Consider the following 22,209-nt stretch of genomic DNA (forward strand, 5'->3'; position numbering starts at 1 on the left):
GCCACTGATCTTTTGCCTTGCCATTAACCCATTAAGCTGTCTAATTAACACATTAGGTCATGGCTACAACTTGGCTCCCAGAAAACTACAAAGTATAATGGTTTCCCATCTTCATGTAGATGATTTAAAACTGTGCAGTTCATCAGATGAGGAACTAAAAGCACTACTACAAATGGTCAGAACTTTCTCAGATGATATAAGAATGTCATTCAGTCTTGATAAATGTGCAAAAGTAACCTTTAAATCAGAAAAGCTGCAGCACCAAGAAAATGTCAGTCTGGGACAGGAATGTAATGTAAAAGAACCTGAGCAGGAAGCAATATAGAAATATTTTGAAACTGATGAAGAATCAACAATAAAACAGGAATAAATATGAATATAACATAGTAAAGCATATTTTATAAGTCTAAAATTAATACTGAAAACACCCTTGACATCTAGGAAGCAAGTCCAAGCTATAAATCAATTTCCCATTCCTCATTTAGCTTACAGTTTTGGGGTGACTGACTGGCCGCAAAAGGTATTGAATCAGATGGACAGGAAAACAAGAAAAATGCTTCATGCTTATCAAATGACTAATAAAAATCAGTACATAACAAAAGTATATATTCCATGTTCTGAAGGATGACCCAAATCTAGTGAAAGTTTGAAAACATGAGGAGAAGAAGTCTAAGATGACTTCCCTGCTTAGTTTAGCAGAAGCACATCAGTGTCAAGCGGGAATGGAACTGAAACCCAAAGTAAATAAAAAACAGGCAGCAGGTGAATGTGCCAAAAAAAAACAAAAAAAAAAAAAAAACAAAAGAAAGAATCTAAACTGAAGGATTAGATGAGAAGGCAAGAAATGTGGGAAATGCATAAATATAACTGTAAGTACAGAAAACTCCTGGAACAACCTCACTTTGGTCAGGATCTGACACAGGAATGGTTAAGGAGAAGTTAAGGAGAGGTGAATTTAAACCAAAAGGTGAAAGGTTAATATTGGCTGCCCAGGATAGTGGACTACATACACGTTGGTTTACAAATTCCATTGAAGTTGGAGAAACAGACAACTGCAGGTTCTGTAAAACAAAACTGAAAACAGTTGCACATTCTGTTGCTGGGTGTGATACACTAATGGCAGAGGGCCTGTATACTGAAAGGCATAATAATGTGGCAAGACTGTTTCACTGGGTATTGTGCAAACATTACAATATTGAAGGAGCTGAAAAGCACTGAAAATGTGCCACAAAGCATTATAGAAAATGATGAACTTTGTATCACATGAGATCACCCATTACCAACAGTTCAAAAATAGGTGCGAGAAAACCAGATATAGTAGTCCATGAAAAGAAGACAAAAGCAACATTGATCATTGAAATTGCTACACCCAGTGATTACATATAGAGAGAGACACAGATTTATAAAATACCAGGATTTTCAGGCAGAAATGAAGGCAATGTGGAAGAAGAATACCCAGATAGTTCCAACAGTAGTAGGAGCAATGGACCTCATAATAAAAGAACTTGCAGTCAAATTTAGATATGTTATCAATGCATGTAACTCCATATGAATCATAGAAGGACTCCATTCTGGGCACATCGTGGGTGCTGCAAAGAACACTTTTGACTAACATCAAAGATTGAAACAGTACTATTTTCAAGAACTTTAATCATAGATTGACTTAGGAACTGGGGTCCATTCCCATCTTGGTATTAAAAACCCAAAAGACTTGGAGAAATTAAAAATGGGAGCAGGGTATTTTTATTGTAAAACATTTAGCTTTTTCTAGGGATGTTACTGTATCTATTGCTTTCTATAGTATATTTACATCTTCATTTTGGACTAATGTGTTTGTTATTTTCATATTGTCCATTATATACCATTTTTGGAAGTTAATTTAGTTGTTCAATGTCTGTGGATGACAGATCAAAAATATACTTCTAAGCTCAGGCAACCACAGATGTCACTAATCAATCATAAATATATATGTCAAGAAACAGATATGCATACTCCATTTGTAATGATTTCCTGTGCCTTCTCAAATAACCAATTTGCTACAATCCTAACACTATATCTAAGTCTTTCAAAATTGTACAATAAGCTATTTGTGTAAGCATTTTCAAAACCCCTTTTTTGATCTAGTGCACAGATTACCCAGAAAAAGGTCTGCTGCCTATTACACATGGTGGCATAACCTCTCTGTTGTGAATCCATGGTTATTTGCATCCTCTCCCCAACTGACTTTCAGATATTTGAAAATGTTTTCCTTTAACAGTGATCCCACATGTTTCTGTATAGACAAGATCAAACTGCCACAGCAGTATATTGCAGCCCTCTGTCTTACGTCTTCATGTTGAAAACACGACTATCCTGTTTCTAACCTTCATAACTATTGTACCATGATTTATTGAAAAGTAAAGCTAATAATTGTAGTAGTGCACTAATATTCTGTTAACAATTTTTGTGTTAAACCTACCAGCCCACCATTGCATTGTGATCTGTTGGCATCATTTTTGTTCAAGAACTGTTAAAGAATTCCCTTTCCATGGTACTGTTTGGATTTGGTAAATACCCATGTGATTTCATTTATAAAACTGAACGAAAGTATTGATCGGTAGCTTTATTCACTATGGTAAGCAGCTTTAGAATATGAGGAATTGCTGGGGCAGCTATTTTTAAATGCCACTCAGTTGCCTAGTTCAAATGATAGGATGTTAATCAACAGTGTCTTAAGATTAAGAGCAGCTAAACTTTATATTCATTCTCCCTCATGTCCCCACCATGTTTTTCAGCACATCGGGCAATGAGCACTCTCTAGCACACGTTTCTGTAGTTGTTACTGGTTTTCTGGGGTCTGGTTGCTAGCCTGAAGTCCAACCCTCCTCAAAGGGTGTACCCCACACTCACACCTAGGGCAAAATTTTGAATGCCCAATCCACCTACTACATGTCTTTGGAATGTTGGAGGTAACCTGAGCACCCAGAGGAAACCCACACCAACACAGGGAGGACATGCAGACTCCACACAGAAGGCATCCCAGCCAAGAATTGAACAGGAGAACTTCTTGCTGTGAGGTGACAACAACAACCGCTGCACCACTGCACTGCCCTTTATATTCATTGACTTAATTTTAATGATTCACAGTAATATTTATTTCAATTTTTCAGAAACATATATTGTAACAACAGTTTGAGAGATAATTTATTAGTATATTTATTAACTCAGTCAATATTTGCATTTTATAAGACTATTAGATTTGTATTTATATTTGCATTTTTGTCAGATAGTAAGATCTGTTGAGATCATTTATCATCTGCTATAATTAGTTTTTACTGTCAGGATTCATAATTGTATTGCTTAATAATATGACCTGAGTAATGTATTTACAGACTGCTTATGTATGGTTTTTAGTTGTTTCTAAAGAAGTCCTAATGGAATGAGGATGAAAGTGTTAAAACAAGTTCAATAAATATTTTTCTTATGTGTGACATTGTTTAGTACATATTTTGGGTTTTGGTTATTTGCTTATGCACATTTTGGTGAGGTCTTCAAAGATTTGTAGTTATACGAGCCCTTGTAACATATCTTTGCAAGATTTATTCTAACCAAATGGAATTGCAAATGGAATTACAGATGCTGTGATTCCCAACAGAGTGCAGAATTTTGCAGTGTTGATACAGCAGTTAATGCAGTTATTAATGAGCTTTAACTGGTATTTTGAAACCTCAAAAACAGACTATCTCTCATAGGACCAGTGGTCTAAATGAGAAGGAATAGGCCATAGTGCTCTAAGACAAACACAACCGAACAGTTCTTTGGCAAAAGACACTGCAATAACTAAAGTTGATTTGGTCAACTGATTTCATATACCAAATTTTGCTTTTATTGATGAAAGTGATACAGAAAGTAAAACTATGGATGGTTGTGCAGTATATTATGATTTGACATCTTTTGAAAACAAACTAAAAAGGAGTTTTCAAATTGACAAAGGGCTACAGTACACAAATCCTCAAATGGTATTGAATCTAATACTTAAGCTCTTAATAAACTTATGGGACTTATTGATTAAAAACTGTTGCGCAATCAATTAATAGTTTAGTTTGCTTATATATTAAAAGGATGGCTTCCTTTTCTAAGGGAATTAAAGAAATGTATGACTCAATTACTTCTGATCTTGTTTTTGAAGAGTATAGTGATATCTTTAAGAGGAGAGAATGACACAGGAATATTATTAAACAACATAAAATCAAAAAGATGGTGAGAAACAAACAAGATTATGCTATCAAGTGATCATATCCCTATCCACCAAAGGTAAATGGAAATAATATGAATCTTGGGGAAAGGGCATATTTCCCTTCACCAAGAAATGTGCAATCTCATACACTTGTTGACTATTTGTGTAGTTGACCAAATTTTGTCAGCTAAACAGATGTCGACCAATGATAGAGGTGATGTATATAAGTGGAATCATATATATTTTATACATATATTTGTGTGAATGTGTGTGTGTGTGTGTGTGTGTGTGTGTGTGTGTGTGTGTGTGTGTGTGTGTGTGTGTGTATATATATATATATATATATATATAGATAGATAGATACACAGACACAGTATATACATGACTAATTACTTTAAGTTGCCTTATTGCTTACTGTTTATGATCTATATTTAGAGAGAGAGATTTTAATATTTTACATGTGCATCTTTTCTGCTAGCTTCATTCACTTTTGTTCTTTTGAATTTTATATCTATACCTATATATATATATATATATATATATATATATATATATATATATATATACACATATACATATATATATATATATATATACATATATATACATATACATATATATATATATATATATATATATATATATATATATATATATATATATATATGCATACAAGACAAGCTTACAGCATGAAGCTGCAGCCAAAAGATCTTGTAACACAACAAAACAGGCTCACTTAGTTGTCACACAGCAGTACAAAGGTCATCCAAAACTTGAAAATTTTGCCAAGGTAAAATAAAAATCTGAAAACAAACTAACACATTTTATTCAGAAATGAATTAAATGGTCAAGCGTTTTCATCCCTAGTGATGTGTAACTTCATCAGAACCTGAAAAAGGTAATCTTTGACAGTTATTGCAGTTACTCACCCCTGCGCACACACAGTATTGTTACAATTAACAGGGGACTGTACAAACAATCTTTAATCTACTTCTTTTCTCCTTTATCAATGATATTCATCTGGATTCCAAATTTTTACTTAGGTGTGTACACTAATAATATCCTTCTACAAACTGACCTGCAAACAAATTACAGGTTAACTTAACTCAACTAATGCAGATGGTCTTCAAATAAAAGGCTGATTACCCAATAAAGAAAAAAAAATGTTGCGATTTTTTTTTATTCGGCCAAAGAAATCACTTAGTATTCCTCACATCTAAATAATCAGTCAGTCACCTAACAAATATATCAAGGTCTCATTCTTGATTTTCACTCTTTATTATGGCACACAACAATATCGCTAAGAAAGTCCTCATGCAATTAAAAAACTTTGTTACAAAGCAATCATCTGCTCTCTGCAATAACCAGATTAACAACTGCAAAAAAGTATACTAATATGTGTACTAAAATATGGCCTCTCTTTTCTCATAGTACACTTAACTGAAAATGCCAACAGAAAACAGACTGCAGAATGCAAAATATGCAGATTTATCCATTTATCAGACCCCTTGATGCAAGGTTAGAAACTTCTTGAAGTATTTATGTGGCCATGCACAATCTTTTGTAAGAAAACTGATGTTAAAAGTTACTGTACATCTCATAAAAATAAACTTCTCATATATGATTACAGCTATGGAATCAGTTGCACTCCAGATAATCTTCTGGGATATCCACCTCATAAAATCATTGCTAGAGAAATAACCTTCTGAAACTAGAATTTCCTATAACTAGTTGTCTACTGATGTTAAAAATCAGGAAAACATAAAACACTTAAAGATACTAAATGAACATCTTCAGGCAGAAACTACACAAAATTTTTACCTTAATAATGGTTAATCTCCCTTTTAACTGGACAAATATCAAAATTTCAAAACATTGAAGCTCTGATTATCAAAGACCAGAGAAGTGAAGTTTTGAAATATTGAACCTTGTCAATGGAGATCACTGTACAGTATAGAATGGGAACTTTACTGTTCTCTTCACTGTAGTGCAATCTAGGAGTTGGTATATTTAAGTAGCAGGGAGTGTGGGGGTGCAGGGCATTGCCACCCTGCAAAAACGTGAAATAAGTAATTTCACATTTTAGAGTTTCTTTTTTCAATTCGATATTTCAAAACATCAATCATCTGATCTTTGATAAACAAAGGTTCGATGTTTTGAAATTTCTGTATTTAGAATAGGACCCCATATATGTATATATAAATATATATATATATATATATATATATATATATATATATATATATATATATATATACACACACATATATATATATATATATATATATATATATATATATATACACACAGATATCTATATATATATATATATATATATATATATATATATATATATGTTGTATCTTTTGGCTTTTCCCAGTTAGGGGTCACCACAGTGGAAATCCAGTCCACTAATGATTGGCAGTAGATTTTTACGTACCCAGTTGCCAGCTCTGACACACAACCTTCAACGAAAGTACGCCCATTCTCACATGTCTCTACACAGAAGATGCTTCAGCTGAGAATCGAACAGGACAACATCTTACTGTAAGGCAACAACGCTACCGCAGCACCACCACCGCAGTATATATAATATATGTATTTATATATATATATATATATATATATATATATATATATATATATATATATATATATATATACAGAGAGAGAGAGATAGAGAGAGCTATAGAGATATAGATGCAGATATATAGATGTATAGATAAATGGTTCTACCTGACATGACTGAAAGCTCATATGACTGAAAGCTCACATGGTCGACAGTTCATTTGAATGACATGAATTTGCCCCCCTCCCCAATGTTGTGCGACCTTGGAGTTGATTTATATAGTTGGGGGGGTGTGGGGGGCACAGCCCCCCACATTGGGGGGTGTGGGGGGCAAAGCCCCCCACCTAAAATTCATGTCAATCAAATGAACTGTCGACCATGTGAGCTTTCAGTCATATGAGCTTTCAGTCATGTCAGGTAGAACCATATAAATAGATATCTGTGTATGTAAATTTATTACCTTTAATTAAAAAAAATAAAAAAAATAAATAAAAGTGACTGATCGTAAAAGGTTAAAACTCAAAATATATCAGAAAACAAAATTGATTCCTGCTAAATTTATATACTAACATGCCCAACTCCCACTGCAAATTATCTATACCAATTCCAACATCGCCAACAGTGGGAAGTGACAAATTCCCGATCCCCATGATACTGTGACCTTCTACAAAATAATGTAGGAATTGTGTGATCGTCTGACTATTCAATTACTTTTAGTGACATTAGAAAAGTTTGATATTCTGAAGTTTGACCAATGGGCTGTATTTATGTATGTATATCCATCTAGGTTTATCTATCGATCTACATATATATATATATATATATATATATATATATATATATATATAGTTTCACTTCAGAATCTTGAATTAATGAAAACTTGAACTTCATATGGCCGAGACTATATGATCGAGTTTTCAGAAACTCGAAATCCCGAAGTGAAATTAAAAAAATAAATATACCCACAGACATGGTTTCTGCAGGGGGGCTTCCCCACTTAAGTATACCATCTCCGTGATTGTACTTTAGCGAGGAAACGGGAAATCTCACATTTTGCACTTCTGCCTACAGTGTAGAATGGGAGATTTCTCTTTTCCCCACTGTAGCACGAGCTTGGAGTTGGTATATTTAAGTAGGGGGGTGTGGGTGGTGCAGGGGGGCTTGCCCCACTGCAGAGAAATAATGTCTTTGGGTATTTTTTTTTTACTTCACTTTGGAATTTTGAATTTCTGAAACATGTATGCACACATGTGTAATGTGTTAACATTCAGGGCTAGCCACTCTGTGGTGTAAACAATGGCTCTACTTGATTTGGTTGCACTGACTAATGTTGTTATAAAACTGCACACCCATGTAAAAGCTGGGAAATGGGAATTGATGATGATGATATATATCATGTTTTAATTTGTTGGCCATGTTACTACAATGCTAAGCCTATCTTTTGAGTAAGCATAAGAAGAAAAGCTGCAGAGGAAAAAAATATAATTAATTTGTTTTCTTTATAATTTTCATATTGAATTTCAGAACTGTTTTTATTTGTATGTAAGTATTTGTATTTTCTACTTCTTCTAAATGTGAACTTTAATTCCCCTGGGTTCACCTTGAATTTGAGCCATCATCTCAGTGGGATTGCCCTGTTAACACATTTCAGCTAAATAAGTCCAACTTTTAACTACTGGTCTGCTACACAAACAAGAAAGATAAACCTATAAAATAGCAGACAGCAACAAGTAAAGCTGTGGCCTCATGTGCTACTGTACCATATACAAAGGTGTCAGACTATGGTACATCTGCAGGTTTTCAATGCTGGATGTGAATCATTCATGTAGAGGTCACTAAAGTTTAAATTATATTGCATTTAAGGTTTCTAGTTGATTCCATGAGCAGAGGGAACAGACTGATAATTATAAGCAGCAACTGAAAATACAAAGTGAAAACTGTGGGAAGTAAGGCTAAAAGAGTGGAAATGCAATGAAAAAATGTACAAGGAAACATAAGCTGAATCGTAAAATAAGATATTTCTGAATTCTGATTCACTAACAGGTGCCCACACCAGTGTTATTATCAAAATATATTACAGTATTTAACACATTGTAATTCAGGAAAATAAATTTAAAATCAGAGAAATCCTCATACTTCCAATGTCTGTAAATGTGAAAACATTTTTCTCCATTAGAATCATCATTCCACACTGAGCAGTCCTTTAGAGAATTTATTTCACAGTTTTATCTATTTCACTCAACCTTTGTGGTTATATTATAATGCTGAGAGTGGGTTCACTAAATTTACAGGCTTTATGTTTTAGTATTCTCACTTATACATGCACTACTTTCCCTATGTAGCTGAAATGCCAACAAATAATTTAATTATACTGTGCATACATTCTGCAGTGTGATAATGTTCTTGTGGTTTCACCAAATCCTTGATAAAATTCTCTGTCACTGTTTCTGTATATCAGATGTAAGCATTTTGTGACAAGACAGCACTGTTATGGGTAGAGTATACTGTGCTCCATATGTATATATACCCTACATTTAACAGTTAAGACTGTTTAAAAAGTTGAACGGCAAACATGGCTTTATGTTCCGTTGACTTGGTGATACCTTTTCTTGTGCTTCCTTAGTAGTACTTTCCATAAAACAATTATTTTTATATTTTGAACTCATCACTTCAACTATTCTTTATGTTTCTCTTTATTTTCAAAGCTACTTAAGTGCATCATATGTTGATGATATTCTTTTGCTAACATTAACTGAAATTAATTTGGATTGGATTTTCTGTGTCACAAGCTCAGTTTTAAGACAGAGTCTTGCAGTACTCTGAGGAGCAAAACAGTAGTCACTGCACGACCAGCACTAGTAATTTCAGTGATTACTGGGTTATTCATAATCATGCATTATGTTGATTTTTTTGTGTTACTAAAATGCAAAAGATTTGGAATCATAATTTAATGGAACATAGCAAAGTGATAGCTCTAAACAATTTCTGAACTCCATTCCCTGTAGCACAATGCAAATTCAGTTGCTTTCAAATCAGTGCCTGTGTATATCCAAAGATGCTACACTTAATCACTGGAACAATTAATTTACAGTCTACCATTTTAATGTTTGTAGCAAATATACAATCTAAGATTTTTAATGTTTGCTGCAGCTCTTGTTCTTGCACTATTTCCTAATGAAGAATCAAAAAAAAAAAAAAAAAAAAAAAAAAAAGAGAGAAGTCCCTCAATGGCAAACCTATTTAGATAATGGTTACTGTTTCTTTTTAATAGCACCACTAAATTAGTTTATTCTTAATGTTTATATTATTTACATTTTCATTTGCTATGTTTTCAGTATTTTGCTACTTTTTCACAAAAGACACAGTTTAAATGTCCAGTAACACACTCATTGGTGAGGTTTATTGCACACCCATCTACACAAATACCTCATGCCTTAGAACACAGATGGGTATACTATACTCTTATCAGGCAGTAATCAACATTATGTGTTAATGCCAGCATATCCGTAGGCAGATGAATAATGAGCAATACTGGGTTAGGCTGCATAAGAGAGATGGGTAGTGAGCCAGGCAGAGTGAAAGAAAGGAGAAAGTTAGGTTGATGTGTACATTGGTTTATGTCGGAATAAGGTGGAGGTATTTAAAAGAAATAGGTAAACACTTCCAGTAATATGACAGGCTTTCATATACTGCACCTTGACAGTCTTACAAAATCTTTGTCTTTATTAATGGCTTTAGTTTAATCAAGGACTGACTTTCATTTACTCAAGGACTGACTTTCACATGGATAAAATCTGGTAAGAAAGCATGCCGCCTTAAATGCAATTGTTGCCACCAGTACTATTTAAGGAAAGCCCCATGTCACTTTTTTTTTTTTTTTTTTTTTTTTTTTTTTTGTGAGTGTTTTAGAAACATTGTTTAAGGATGGCAAACTTTACTCTGAAATTCTTCTCCATTTATCAGTTTTATGACATAAAATATTAAATTTCATACATTAACTATATACAGAGAAACGGCTTGTATTCATATACAACACAAAGAAATTATATTAGCTGGCTCCGTGCTGCAAAAGGTAAAAGTCTTGACTTTGACCAAGGCAATTGATTTTTTGATTTGCATAATCCCTGAGGAGTCAGCTGATAGTTTAGCAACAGAGCAACATTTTACCTGATTATCTAATAATCTAAGAATATCACACTCTTGAGCTGGAAGCACATTATTCGTTACTGTTTGAGTTATTAGGGACAGAGCTTTTAAATGGACTTTGGACTAACCAGCAGTGTTTTGGTCATAAATCTATCACACAAAGAATGTTGCAGTTTTCTAGGCTGTGCCAAGGAGTTTGTGAAAGGTCCACTATTCTTTGATAGTGGTGACATGGGCTTGTCAATGATAAAATAAGGCTTGCATATCCTGGCTGAAATTTAACAGTTTTATAGTGAACTGCTTTGAAATTAGCTCTGGTATTGCTGGTCCTCCTTTTAACTATTGTTTCCATATGCAAATACATTGAATTCTAATTTATTTAATGATTTATTTCAAACAGGAAGTTGATTGTATTTCATGCCATAGCATTTGAATGATGCTACAGTGTCAAGGATAGCTAGAATGGCTGCTGAGAAAATTCTAACCTTCTGTTTACTATTGACATCTGCTTTTGGTAGTGAATCAATATGATGTCAGATAACACAGGCCTGGAGTTCTCTGTAGAGTCCCGTATTAAAGCCTCTTGCAGGTCAGTTTTCTTAATAAGTTGTTATATAATAATTTTTGTTTTCTGTACCTTATAAATATTACTAGATGGTCAGTTAGACTTTCTGCTTAAATAATAAAATATATAATTCTTTAGTGTCAGAGATTATAATTCTTTAATGCAGAGATATTTCCCTCCTAATGTTGGATCATTTCTAATTGATTATATTAAAAATTGTAATAGCTCTTGCAAATCACCTATACCATGTGTATGAGATAGGCTGTGCTTAAGACTCACTTAGTGTCCTCATCTCTATACAGTGATCTCTATGTTTACCTATCAGTCTTTCCATTTCTGCTCCTCTGTCTTATCTCTCTCTCTCGCTCTTTCTCTGTCCATTTCTGTCTCTCTGTTTGATTATATTTTTTTCCAATCTCTCAGTTACAAGATATACATCTTTAACATTACAACCCACACACATTCCATTATTCCAAAGACATATGCACATATAGTATTTTTGTATATATTCTTTTCTCCTCGTTTACATGTATGGTTGCCATACAGTGTACACAGTTATGAGATACGCACACTTAATTATTAGCTAATGAGATTTAAACATTTCATTCACAGGAGTTATCACTTCACTGAGCACACATATAATGTATGGTGCATGCCAGTTGCACTTATGGTGCAGGACCTTGTTACATAATCCAATATCTTGGCTTGTGTTTTTGAACACTGGTACAACCACGCACTATTATAACAGCAGAACTCCACAATATGTCTATAAACATGGGAGTATGATCATTTTTTAGGAATTAATGACGCAATGCACATTCATTTTTGAACTATTCAACTGCATTACCCAACATGGACATGCCCAGTATATCATTATTTTTGTATAGGTTAGAGCTGCAACACGAATTATCACAAGATACTTTTGTTTGAAAAGGTAAGGGAAATATTTTTTTTAAACAGCTCTGTAGTATAAAATTAATAACCATTCAGCTACTGGTGATGCTGGATTTAGCCCTACCCAGAGTAGTTTGCCCATGAAGTGAAGTCCTCATGGATACATATCAAGAACAGTATATTATCAGGTATCACCCATGTGTAATTTAAACTGTTATTGGGGGGGATGGTTACACTATTAGTATTTTGGCAACAATTTGCTTTATAAATGTATTTTTCTTTGTGCCAGAAAATGGTTCTGTTTTCTGCAGATGAACTGTGCACTATTATTTAATTATTTTGCATTACAAACTTGTTTTCAGACTTTAGGTGGATAACATTTCCATATGAATTAGTCAGTTGCATTAAAGGAGCTTTTTGAGCAGTGGCAATAAAGCTTAACATGATGTTTCTTAGTTAATATGCTTTCCTCAAAATTGGCTTAGGATTTCTATTCTCCTTGCCATGTCAAACGTCAAAGATACCTCATTAGTGCACCACCTTCCTTGCATTCCAACAATCTATGGCTGTGGGAAACTAACAACAGAGAAGATCACAGTTTTCCTTTTGTGGAGTTAAAAGGATTTGTTTTTTCCAAATCCTTGACCCTTAATGAGGCATTTGATGAGCATGTTACCTTAAAAGGGCATGCAATGGTCTTTCACACATCTACTGACTCCTTACAGATTGTGATCCATGGCTTGATTGGCCAAGCAGCATTCGTCACTCCCTTCCCTGCAGTTTGCAATAGCCACAAATTCCTTCTGAGGGACTGAGCCATGATTATTCAGACTGAATGTTTAGCTGATTTTCACCACTAAGTTCTATCTGGCTCTTCTTCTGGAACCCAGATCGATGGTGCGTCACTATGACTGCACTCATAGCACTGGCATGGGTTTCTCAATTTTAGTTCATTTCACTGTACATTCTGTAGTACAAATACTCATTTGATTTACTCATTTGTATCAGAATCAGTCTAGAACACATGGTTGTCATGACCTTCAGCATGGTTTCCTTTCTTCAATTCCTAGCTCTGAGTACTCATGTCTTATATCACTGTCTTCATGTCATAGCTTTTCTGTAAGTTGCAAAACTTGGAATCATCTCATTTTATTTTTCAATACATCAGTGACAAAACCAAATGTATTTCAGTATTCATGCATAGACCAAGATATTTAGGTAAGCATTCTGAGTCATTGGTAAACTTAACCTGAGTACTTTATTTTAACATTTTATTTGTCTAGTCTACAGTAAGTGCTAATACTTCAATGAGCTCATTCTAGGTGACAAATGCCTTAGCCGTAGAACAACTGGTATAATGTGTAATCAGTTGTTTTGCAGACCTGCAGTATTCTTGTCGGTCAAAAGCTTCCAGCTTGCTTATTCCTTTTCCCTGAACTTTCATTCTGTCAATCTCACTGATTTTCTGGCATATTGCCTGCACACTGCTCCACATATGTCACCCTTTCCCTTTCCGTTTCACTGCAATTTTATCTTAATGGACAGTAACTCTATGTTTACTAAGCAATACTGAGTTAATCAGTGTCAGTGGTGCAACAGCTAGCACACACACATTTGGTGTGGAACACTGTGGGGTCTATTCTCAACAGGTAGATTTATGGCTGATACTGCATAATCTACATGTTTTCTTTAGGATTTCTGCTAAAATCTATTTCCCATTAAACTTTATTTCATTAAGTCTCTCAATCCATAATGTCCATAGAATATAAAATTTTATTTTATCAATTTTTTTAACTTTTTTTTGATTTTGTTACTGTAATACCCATATTCAAACCTGTCCATCTTTAATTGTTCAACCTTTTCAAAACCTTTCAGAATTTTGTTTTTATTTCATCCCATAACTTATTTGCTCTACAGCATTTTAAAAATACATGTTCTGTTGTTTCATGTGCCTCACAAGGATCTATATTAGATCAGTGAATGCTTAAAAAAGCGAACACTGATTGATCGACCTTATGTAAGCAAAAGCTTACAATCTCGAACTGTCAGATAAGCGATTTTTTTTCCTAGGGAAAAAAATTACTGATCCAAAACACATACACACAACACAAGCACACCAAGCACACCAAACAAACAGAAATCCACACACATACACCTAAAATCTGACACCTAACCCTACACTAAACTATGCACACACCACTAACTATCCACTTACCTTAACCCAAACCCTAACCCTGAGGTCCATCACTATCGCACTCTCACCTCACCCGCTCCCTAACACTAACTCACCTAAACCCGCCCTAACCCTCACGTCCACACAATCACACACATACCTAACCCGAGCCCTAACCCTAACTCACCTAACCCACCCTAACACTCACATTCACACAATCGCACACTTACCTGAATCCCACCAGTAACTTTCCACCACAACACTGAAAATACCGAAGCAACAGAAACAGACAACAACATTCTTTCCGTAGGAAAAATTTGGGTTTCTGTTGCTTCGATATTTTGAGCATTCGCTAAAATAAGGTCAATCAATCAGCGTTTGCTTGTTTAAGCATTCGCTGATCTAATATAGACACCCTCACAATGAATACATATCTGTTCATGCTTTCTTTTATAAGGCATGTTAGCTTTAACAGGTAATTTATCTAATGATAATCTCCACAAAACTTTTTTACATTTATATATTTTCTTTTACCACATAAATCTCATTTTAATAGTACTATTTTCTTAATGTTTCCAAAGAAAAATAAAATAATGTTGTTTCATAATATTCAAATACCCTTTTTTCCTATTTTTTTCTAAGAATATTCACTTTCAATTTCCATAAAAAAATTGAAATTCATTTATATCTTCATTCATGTAACTCTTTCATCTTTTTCCTGTTATATTTTTCCCCAAAAAGCTTATACTGGCATTCAAAATATATTTTGTCAAGTTTCTATTCTCCCTTTTATAACTTACTAAAGCCCTATATAGATTCAATGACGCCACATGAACAATTGGGTTAATTAACCCTAATCTGCCTTCTTCTTCCTTTACATACAAGAACCCCTTCTAACTGGATTTAATATAGCTCCCCATATGAACAAAAATATAATGGACGTTATCACTTTTTCTTAGTTAATCAGTATCATATAAATGATTGCTACATAGGCTTACTTTCCTAAAAGAATATCATTTATTGAATAGACTTTTATTCTTATACGACAATTTATATGACTTGAAAAATGTGCATATATCTCTTAATTCCTGAAAAATTTTCTCCCATTGTTTTTTTCTTTTGATCATTTGATCCAGATACTATTCCTAATATATCTATAACCTCTGTATTAAACTGTATATCTTCTAGGTTTCCCATGAATCCAAAACATTTACTTTTATCCCTATTTATACATAAACCAAGTATCTTTAAGAATGTATTTAACTTTCTTATTGTTTCTTCTATCCATTCTTTGTTCTTAGTAATTAATAATATATCATCTATATATGTATATGCTACTGGCAATCATATTTCCTCCGTCATCTTATAACCTGCCATACTTGATATTCTACTCATTTTATTAGCAATTACATTCATAACTAATGCAAATATAATGCCACTTGCTGGACATCCTAGCCTTATTTCACACCCTATTTTAATTTCTTCACTTAACCATTCATTTAGAACTATTCTTACATTATTTTTCTCTTATGCAGACTTAATTACTTTTACTATCCTATCACTTATGTTATAAGCCCCTAATATATCTCATAATGATTCATATTTTATCAAATGCCTTAGTTAAACCTCCTACTATAACTTTAGCTTCCACCTTTTTATTTATAATATACTTTATTACTTCTTTTACTATCCACAATAAGTCCTGACTTCCTTTCCACTTTCTATCAAAACTTATATAAACAAAGAATATAGCGTCAGGCAATAAAACAACCAGAACAAAAAGAAGCAAATGAGAAAAAAACACTGTAGCACTGGATGTAACACAGCAGAATATCCAACTTATTCTAAGTAAGCGCTTTCAAGGGATCACATCTTCATCAGACTTAGATAAAAATGACTTAAAACAACCACGTTAAATAGTATTCCAATTAACATTAATTACTTAAATTAAAAGCAATTAAATTATTTAAAGCCATACTTAACATTTAAGTATGGCTCTAAATACTTTAATTGTTTTTAATTTAAGTAATTAATGTTACTTGTTTGATCAAGCAACTTATCTACTTTAGTTGTTAGTTTTTCAGTTATTATTGTCATAAATATCTTATAGTCAGTGTGACGATTGGGGAGAGATCGGCGAAGGCTGCCAGCCTAGTCAAATAGAATTTGATACATAATTCTATCAACTGTATAAATAAATATAAAATACAGGCTTGTGTTTGTAAATGAAAGAAAACACTGTAAAATATGAACTTCAAGATTGTTGCAATGTTGCCATCTGCTGTAAGGAAAACCAAGCCAAGTATTTCAAATGTGTCTTGTAAAGTTGAAAAGATCTTATGAATCTCTTTAATGTTTTACAAGTCGGTTCCAGTGTGTCTGGATGAATGTTTCATGCCCATTGTTTTAAGGCTAAAGTTTATGACCAGAATTTAGATGTGGAAGGTGCTTTATTGCTCTAGTTTCTGCTAGAATGTATATGTGAAATGCCTTGTATTGTAAGTTTCTGAGTAGGTGTTAGATTGCTAAATAATGCAGTTTGTGGCCTGAGAACTCAAGACCATGTGTTAAGATGATGCAATATAAATACTGGGAAAACCTAAGTGTCAAAATGATGTAATTTGGGCAGGGCCTTAGAGACATGTTTGTTAGTAATGTTGAAATACTATTTCTCACAAGAGACTGAAAGCATTTTGACTTTGGACATCCAACTTATCAGCACTCTATCTTGTGCTCACATGTAAGTTTTAGCACTATGATTTCTTGTAGGAATAGTTAAAGCTAGTAAAGATTAATTAGGTATTTTTCTTTGAAATTAGACCTGTCCTACTGTATTATTTTAAGTTTCTGTGTGATCTCTGAACTCTTAGATATCTCTGTGGTGTAGTAGTTTTGTCTTGTGTTTTAATTATTTATTATTAAATATTTTAAAACCTTCTACCTGTGGCTGATTTGTGTAGAGATAAACTCAAGATGACATTGCATATGTATAGAGTTTATTGTAATAGGCCACTCAAATAAGCCTTAGACTGTATAGTCATATTACCATTGGATAATAATATTGCACAGTAATAATTGGATACCCTTTTAAGGGCCTTTTAGTAGCTGATATTATTAGTTTGGTGGTGGCAGTAATTACTACCGTATAGTCTGGGTAAAGGGGCACAGCTGGAGAATCTGTGTCAGCCTTTCCCAGGAGTGTCTGTGAAGTAGTATAAATACTTATCTCAAAGTGTGTGTGTGTTGTGTCAGCTACTTGGGCAGGGACACGAAGCACTGGTTGGACAGAGAGGGTACTGGAGGTTTTAGCTTGCCCAGCTAGACTGAGACCTGGACCCTGTAGCTGTGCCAGTGGGGAGTCTTACTGGGGAGCTGGTGAACAAGGGAGCAACCAACCTCAGACTGACTGTGATCTCTGTGTGCACTTAAGGGAAATTGTACTTTACTGTGTGTATTAGTTATCCATTTCTCTTCTATGAGATTACCTCCCTGGTGTTAGTGGTGAGGATTGAGGCTCCTTGATTGCTGGGCCAGGGCATGGTCTTCACAGTCAGTATTATTCAATATTCTTAGTCTCCATTTTTTTCTTTCTTTCATTTTTCCATATAAATTTCATGATCCCCATAAATATCTCTTTATTTACCATATCTGTCTTTAACCATTCATTTAATACCACCACAAAAAGACTTTTTTCCAATTTTTCATATCATTGTACATATGATATTCAATACCATCCAGTCCTGTAGTCGTATCCAAACTGATATCATTCGATATTTCATTTAGCTCTTTCACATTTATGTTTTTCTCCAAATGTTTATTATCTTTTTTACTTAGTTTTTTAACTATCCATTTCTGAGTCAGTTTTGTCGCCTTCTTTACAAAAGTCTGTTCTATATACTTTTTAATCACCTGAAATATTCTTTCATGCCTAACTATTTTTTCTCCTTCATTATTCTTTAATTTCTTTATTATTCTTTTATTCTCTTTTACTAATTTAGTCAGTAAGGTGCCACCTGTTCTTTTCTTCCTTGTAAACAATATGTTTGTTTATATAACAATCCCCTAATATTTTCCTCATTTATATCATATATTTGCTTTTCTTTCTCATAAAAAGCTGTCTTATCCTTCAATATTTCCTTGAATACTTCTTGACTCATTTGTTTATATTTTAATTTTTCTATCCTTCTCTTTTCATCTTGATACTCCAAAAACACTTTTTATATTGTTCTTTCTTATCCTTCAATATTTCCTTGAATACTTCTTGACTCATTTGTTTATATTTTAATTTTTCTATCCTTCTCTTTTCATCTTGACACTCCGAAAACACTTTTTATATTGATCTTTAAAATTTGTCCACCAACTTATCCAATTCTCATAAAATATTCTCATACTTATATGGTCCTTCCATAGTTTATTTATCTCTTTCCTGTCATCCTCGTGCAAGTATTTTTCATTAAGCCTTTTGACACCTTTACCTACTCTTATGTATCGTTCTTTCTCATGTACTCTATCCACATGGGTGCACTATCTGAAATACCTGTCCTTTTTATCCCTTTTTACAACATTTTTAAACTATCGCATACTAAATAGTAATCAATTTCACTTTTAATTTTACTTCTTCTGTAAGTCCAAAGTTTATACTCCCATATGTATGGTTTTCTACTTTTTATTATCTCATATATAATTTTAATATCACTACTGTTTTTCTTTCTTATTCTTAAATTGCAATTAAAGTCCCATGCTAATATTATATTTTTATTAACACCTACATAATTTAGACTTTTTTTTAAATATTATCTCTCTTTCTTCCTTTGCAACATATGCATATATTACAGTAATTCTGTAAATATTTGTCTTCCATCTTAAATTTATTACAGTTATTCTTCCGTATTTGACTACTGTGGAATCTAAGATGTTAATTCTTTCTTGAGATAGTACACCTATTCCTAAGCAAGTATATTTTCCCATATTATATATAACAGTTCCACCCTATAAAACTTCAGTTTGTAACCTTTCCTCTTTTGTCAGGATACTGGTATCTTCTAATACAATTAAGTGCATATCAACTGATGTACACCATTGTAAAAGGGTCTATATTACATAGTCGAAGTTTCGTAACTCAGAAACACCTAATGGTTGAACAATTATGTTCAAAGTCACAGAACTTTGACTATGTAAAAAAAAATAACTGCACAATGGATAAAACAATAACTTGTTGTAAGAGGGTGGAAAGCCCCCCTGCACCCTCCCCCACTACTTAAATATACCAACTCCGAGATCACACCACCTTGAAATGAATGGAAACCTCCATTTAAACACTCAAACTTTTACAAATTCGAACGTATGGTCTCAACCATATGTGGTTCGAACTTGTAAAATTTCAACTGCCTGAAAGGAACCCTTTTAAAATACCTATTCTTTTAACATTGTTCATACTATCAATATTTAAAGCTAAGCTCTTCAGAATTTAAATGAAATTAATATTATTCTTCTCTCATCCTTTACTTTTTTGTGCTCTTTTACAATTACATTTTTAAATTTTCTTTTCTTCTCATTCACCCTTTTCACCTATGGAATTTTTCCTTCCTCTCACTACTTGCCAGTTTATATATTCCTCTTCACTCTACACAAGCATCTCTTCTTCCCTTTCCCCATCTTTTCACTCCATTATTATAAGTTTATTTTTTTCCATTTCTACTAACCAGTTTTTCTTGTTCCATTTCTATATTTTTATCTATATCATATATCAGATCATGTGTACATTCTTTTTCTGCAACTTCTACATTTTCTTCACAATTCACCCATGTATGTCCAGTTTTTCCACATTTTTTACATTTTTTTCTTCATGTCCTGTTTTATCACAAACAAAACATTTTCTCTTATCACATTCATTAAACAAGTGATAATTTTTTACACAAAAAAGCATGTTTTTGGTTGCCCTCTGTATTTAACAAATCCTTGGTTACCATTCACATTACACACATGCAGAATATGTACAACAGTATCACTTTCCAATTTCACAATTATCCCACATTCCCAACTCCCGAGTCCATAAACCTCCATCATCATATATTTTTGCTGTGTCCATAACATCTTTTCATATAGTCTTTAAATATTCTTTCAATTCTTCTGTTTTGACTTCTGTTCTAAATTGTATTATACCTATCATAACTCTTCTTTTGTTTTGTTTCTCTATGAAACGCCTGTACCACATATTCACTCCAAGGATTATAGTTCTTTTTTTGTTCATATCATGCTAAATAATTCTCCATATACTGTCCTGTTTCAAAAATTATATCACAGTGCATTTCTTTATGAGTAAGAATAAAAGCTTCTACTTCCTTGGGCAAAAAGCACCCAATGGTGCAATTACACTGTCCCTTACTTCATACCTTTCAAGTCCTTCTTCTTTTATACTGCTTAACTTTATGATACATCTCTTCTACACTTCCTTCACTTCATTGAATCTTATTTCTCCCTCTTTTACTGTCTTTGTATAAGATTTATTTTTATCATGTCCTCAACAACCTCTTTTTCTTGTATATTCTCAATAATTTCACCCCATGACTCTGCCACTTCACTCTCTGGTTCACTCTTTTTAATCATTTCTTTTAAATAAACATCCTGCAACCCACTGGATTGAAGGGCTGTAATAATACATCCCTGTTGGCTCTCTTCATCACCGTCAAACAGGTTCTCCTGGAATAAGTACCGGTCTATTGACATTCTGCTCCTTCACCTCATATGTTCCTCCCTTCTCCTCCAATACAGATAACTTTTCCACATTCTCTGGTTCATTTAACTGCCTTTCTCATAAAAGCTCAGCTAAATCCATGCTGGCATTCTCCTTCTCTGATACTCCATTCTTCTTGTGCACACTTGCTATACTTCCTGTTTCTCTGAGCCACCTATGCACCCGGAACAGAAACAGGATGTTAGACAGAACACCAGCAATATTGTCCTCATACAATACAAGTAGTGGATGTTCCCTGATGCCCTGTACAAACTTCCCCTAGTAGTATAAGTACCACCTCTGGTCTCCCCTGAAAAGAGGCTACTAGTCTATTGAGATTAACATGGTCAGCAAAAGATAATTAAATTAATTAATCAAGATGATGTTATAACACTGGTAACTGGCTGTTTGAGAAGATTCTGCATTATATGCAGCAGTATGATCAAAGAGATATACTGTTTTAGAAATAATATCCACAATTTAAATACATGAAAAGAAACAGGTAACTTTCAAATATAGAATCAATATTTGTACAAACCTATGTCACACAGGCTGCCCAACCAACCTTCTTCACATACACACTGCCAGGGCCTGGTACAACTTCCGTGTAAACATCCAGGATAAGGAACACATTCATTACAGAGATCCCCTTGCCAGCCAGGCTTACACCTGCAAAGGAAATGTTACATCATAAAAAAAAATCAAATTTAGTATGCCAGTTTGTAATTAACACATTTATAGTGCTTATGAGTTAGTAATCTGCACTGAAATTACTAGATAAGTTATATAAAAATAACTGGTACAATTATTTAAACCCCTTTTTTAAATTATCACTTAAGACATAGGCACACATGCATAATAGAAAAGAAAATTATCTGCATTACCATTCTGTCATTAGACATTATGGATGTGT

The 22,209-nt window shown here is 33.5% G+C and overlaps 1 protein-coding gene across 1 annotated transcript in view; it reads right to left on the bottom strand.

Annotated features, from left to right (window-relative positions):
* The window catches only part of DLK1 (delta like non-canonical Notch ligand 1), a gene marked incomplete at its 5' end in the record, with an annotated part of 352,334 nt that extends 330,367 nt beyond the window's left edge, over window positions 1–21,967 (bottom strand). The window contains one exon of the mRNA XM_044061062.1: window positions 21,835–21,967. Within this exon, the coding sequence (XP_043916997.1) occupies window positions 21,835–21,967 (133 nt within the window). The remainder of the gene's footprint in view (window positions 1–21,834) is intronic.
* Window positions 21,968–22,209: the final 242 nt, after the last annotated feature.

This window comes from Protopterus annectens, chromosome 2.part0 (genome assembly GCF_019279795.1).
Source record: "Protopterus annectens isolate FY-2018-M chromosome 2.part0, PAN1.0, whole genome shotgun sequence".
NCBI lineage: Eukaryota > Metazoa > Chordata > Ceratodontiformes > Protopteridae > Protopterus > Protopterus annectens.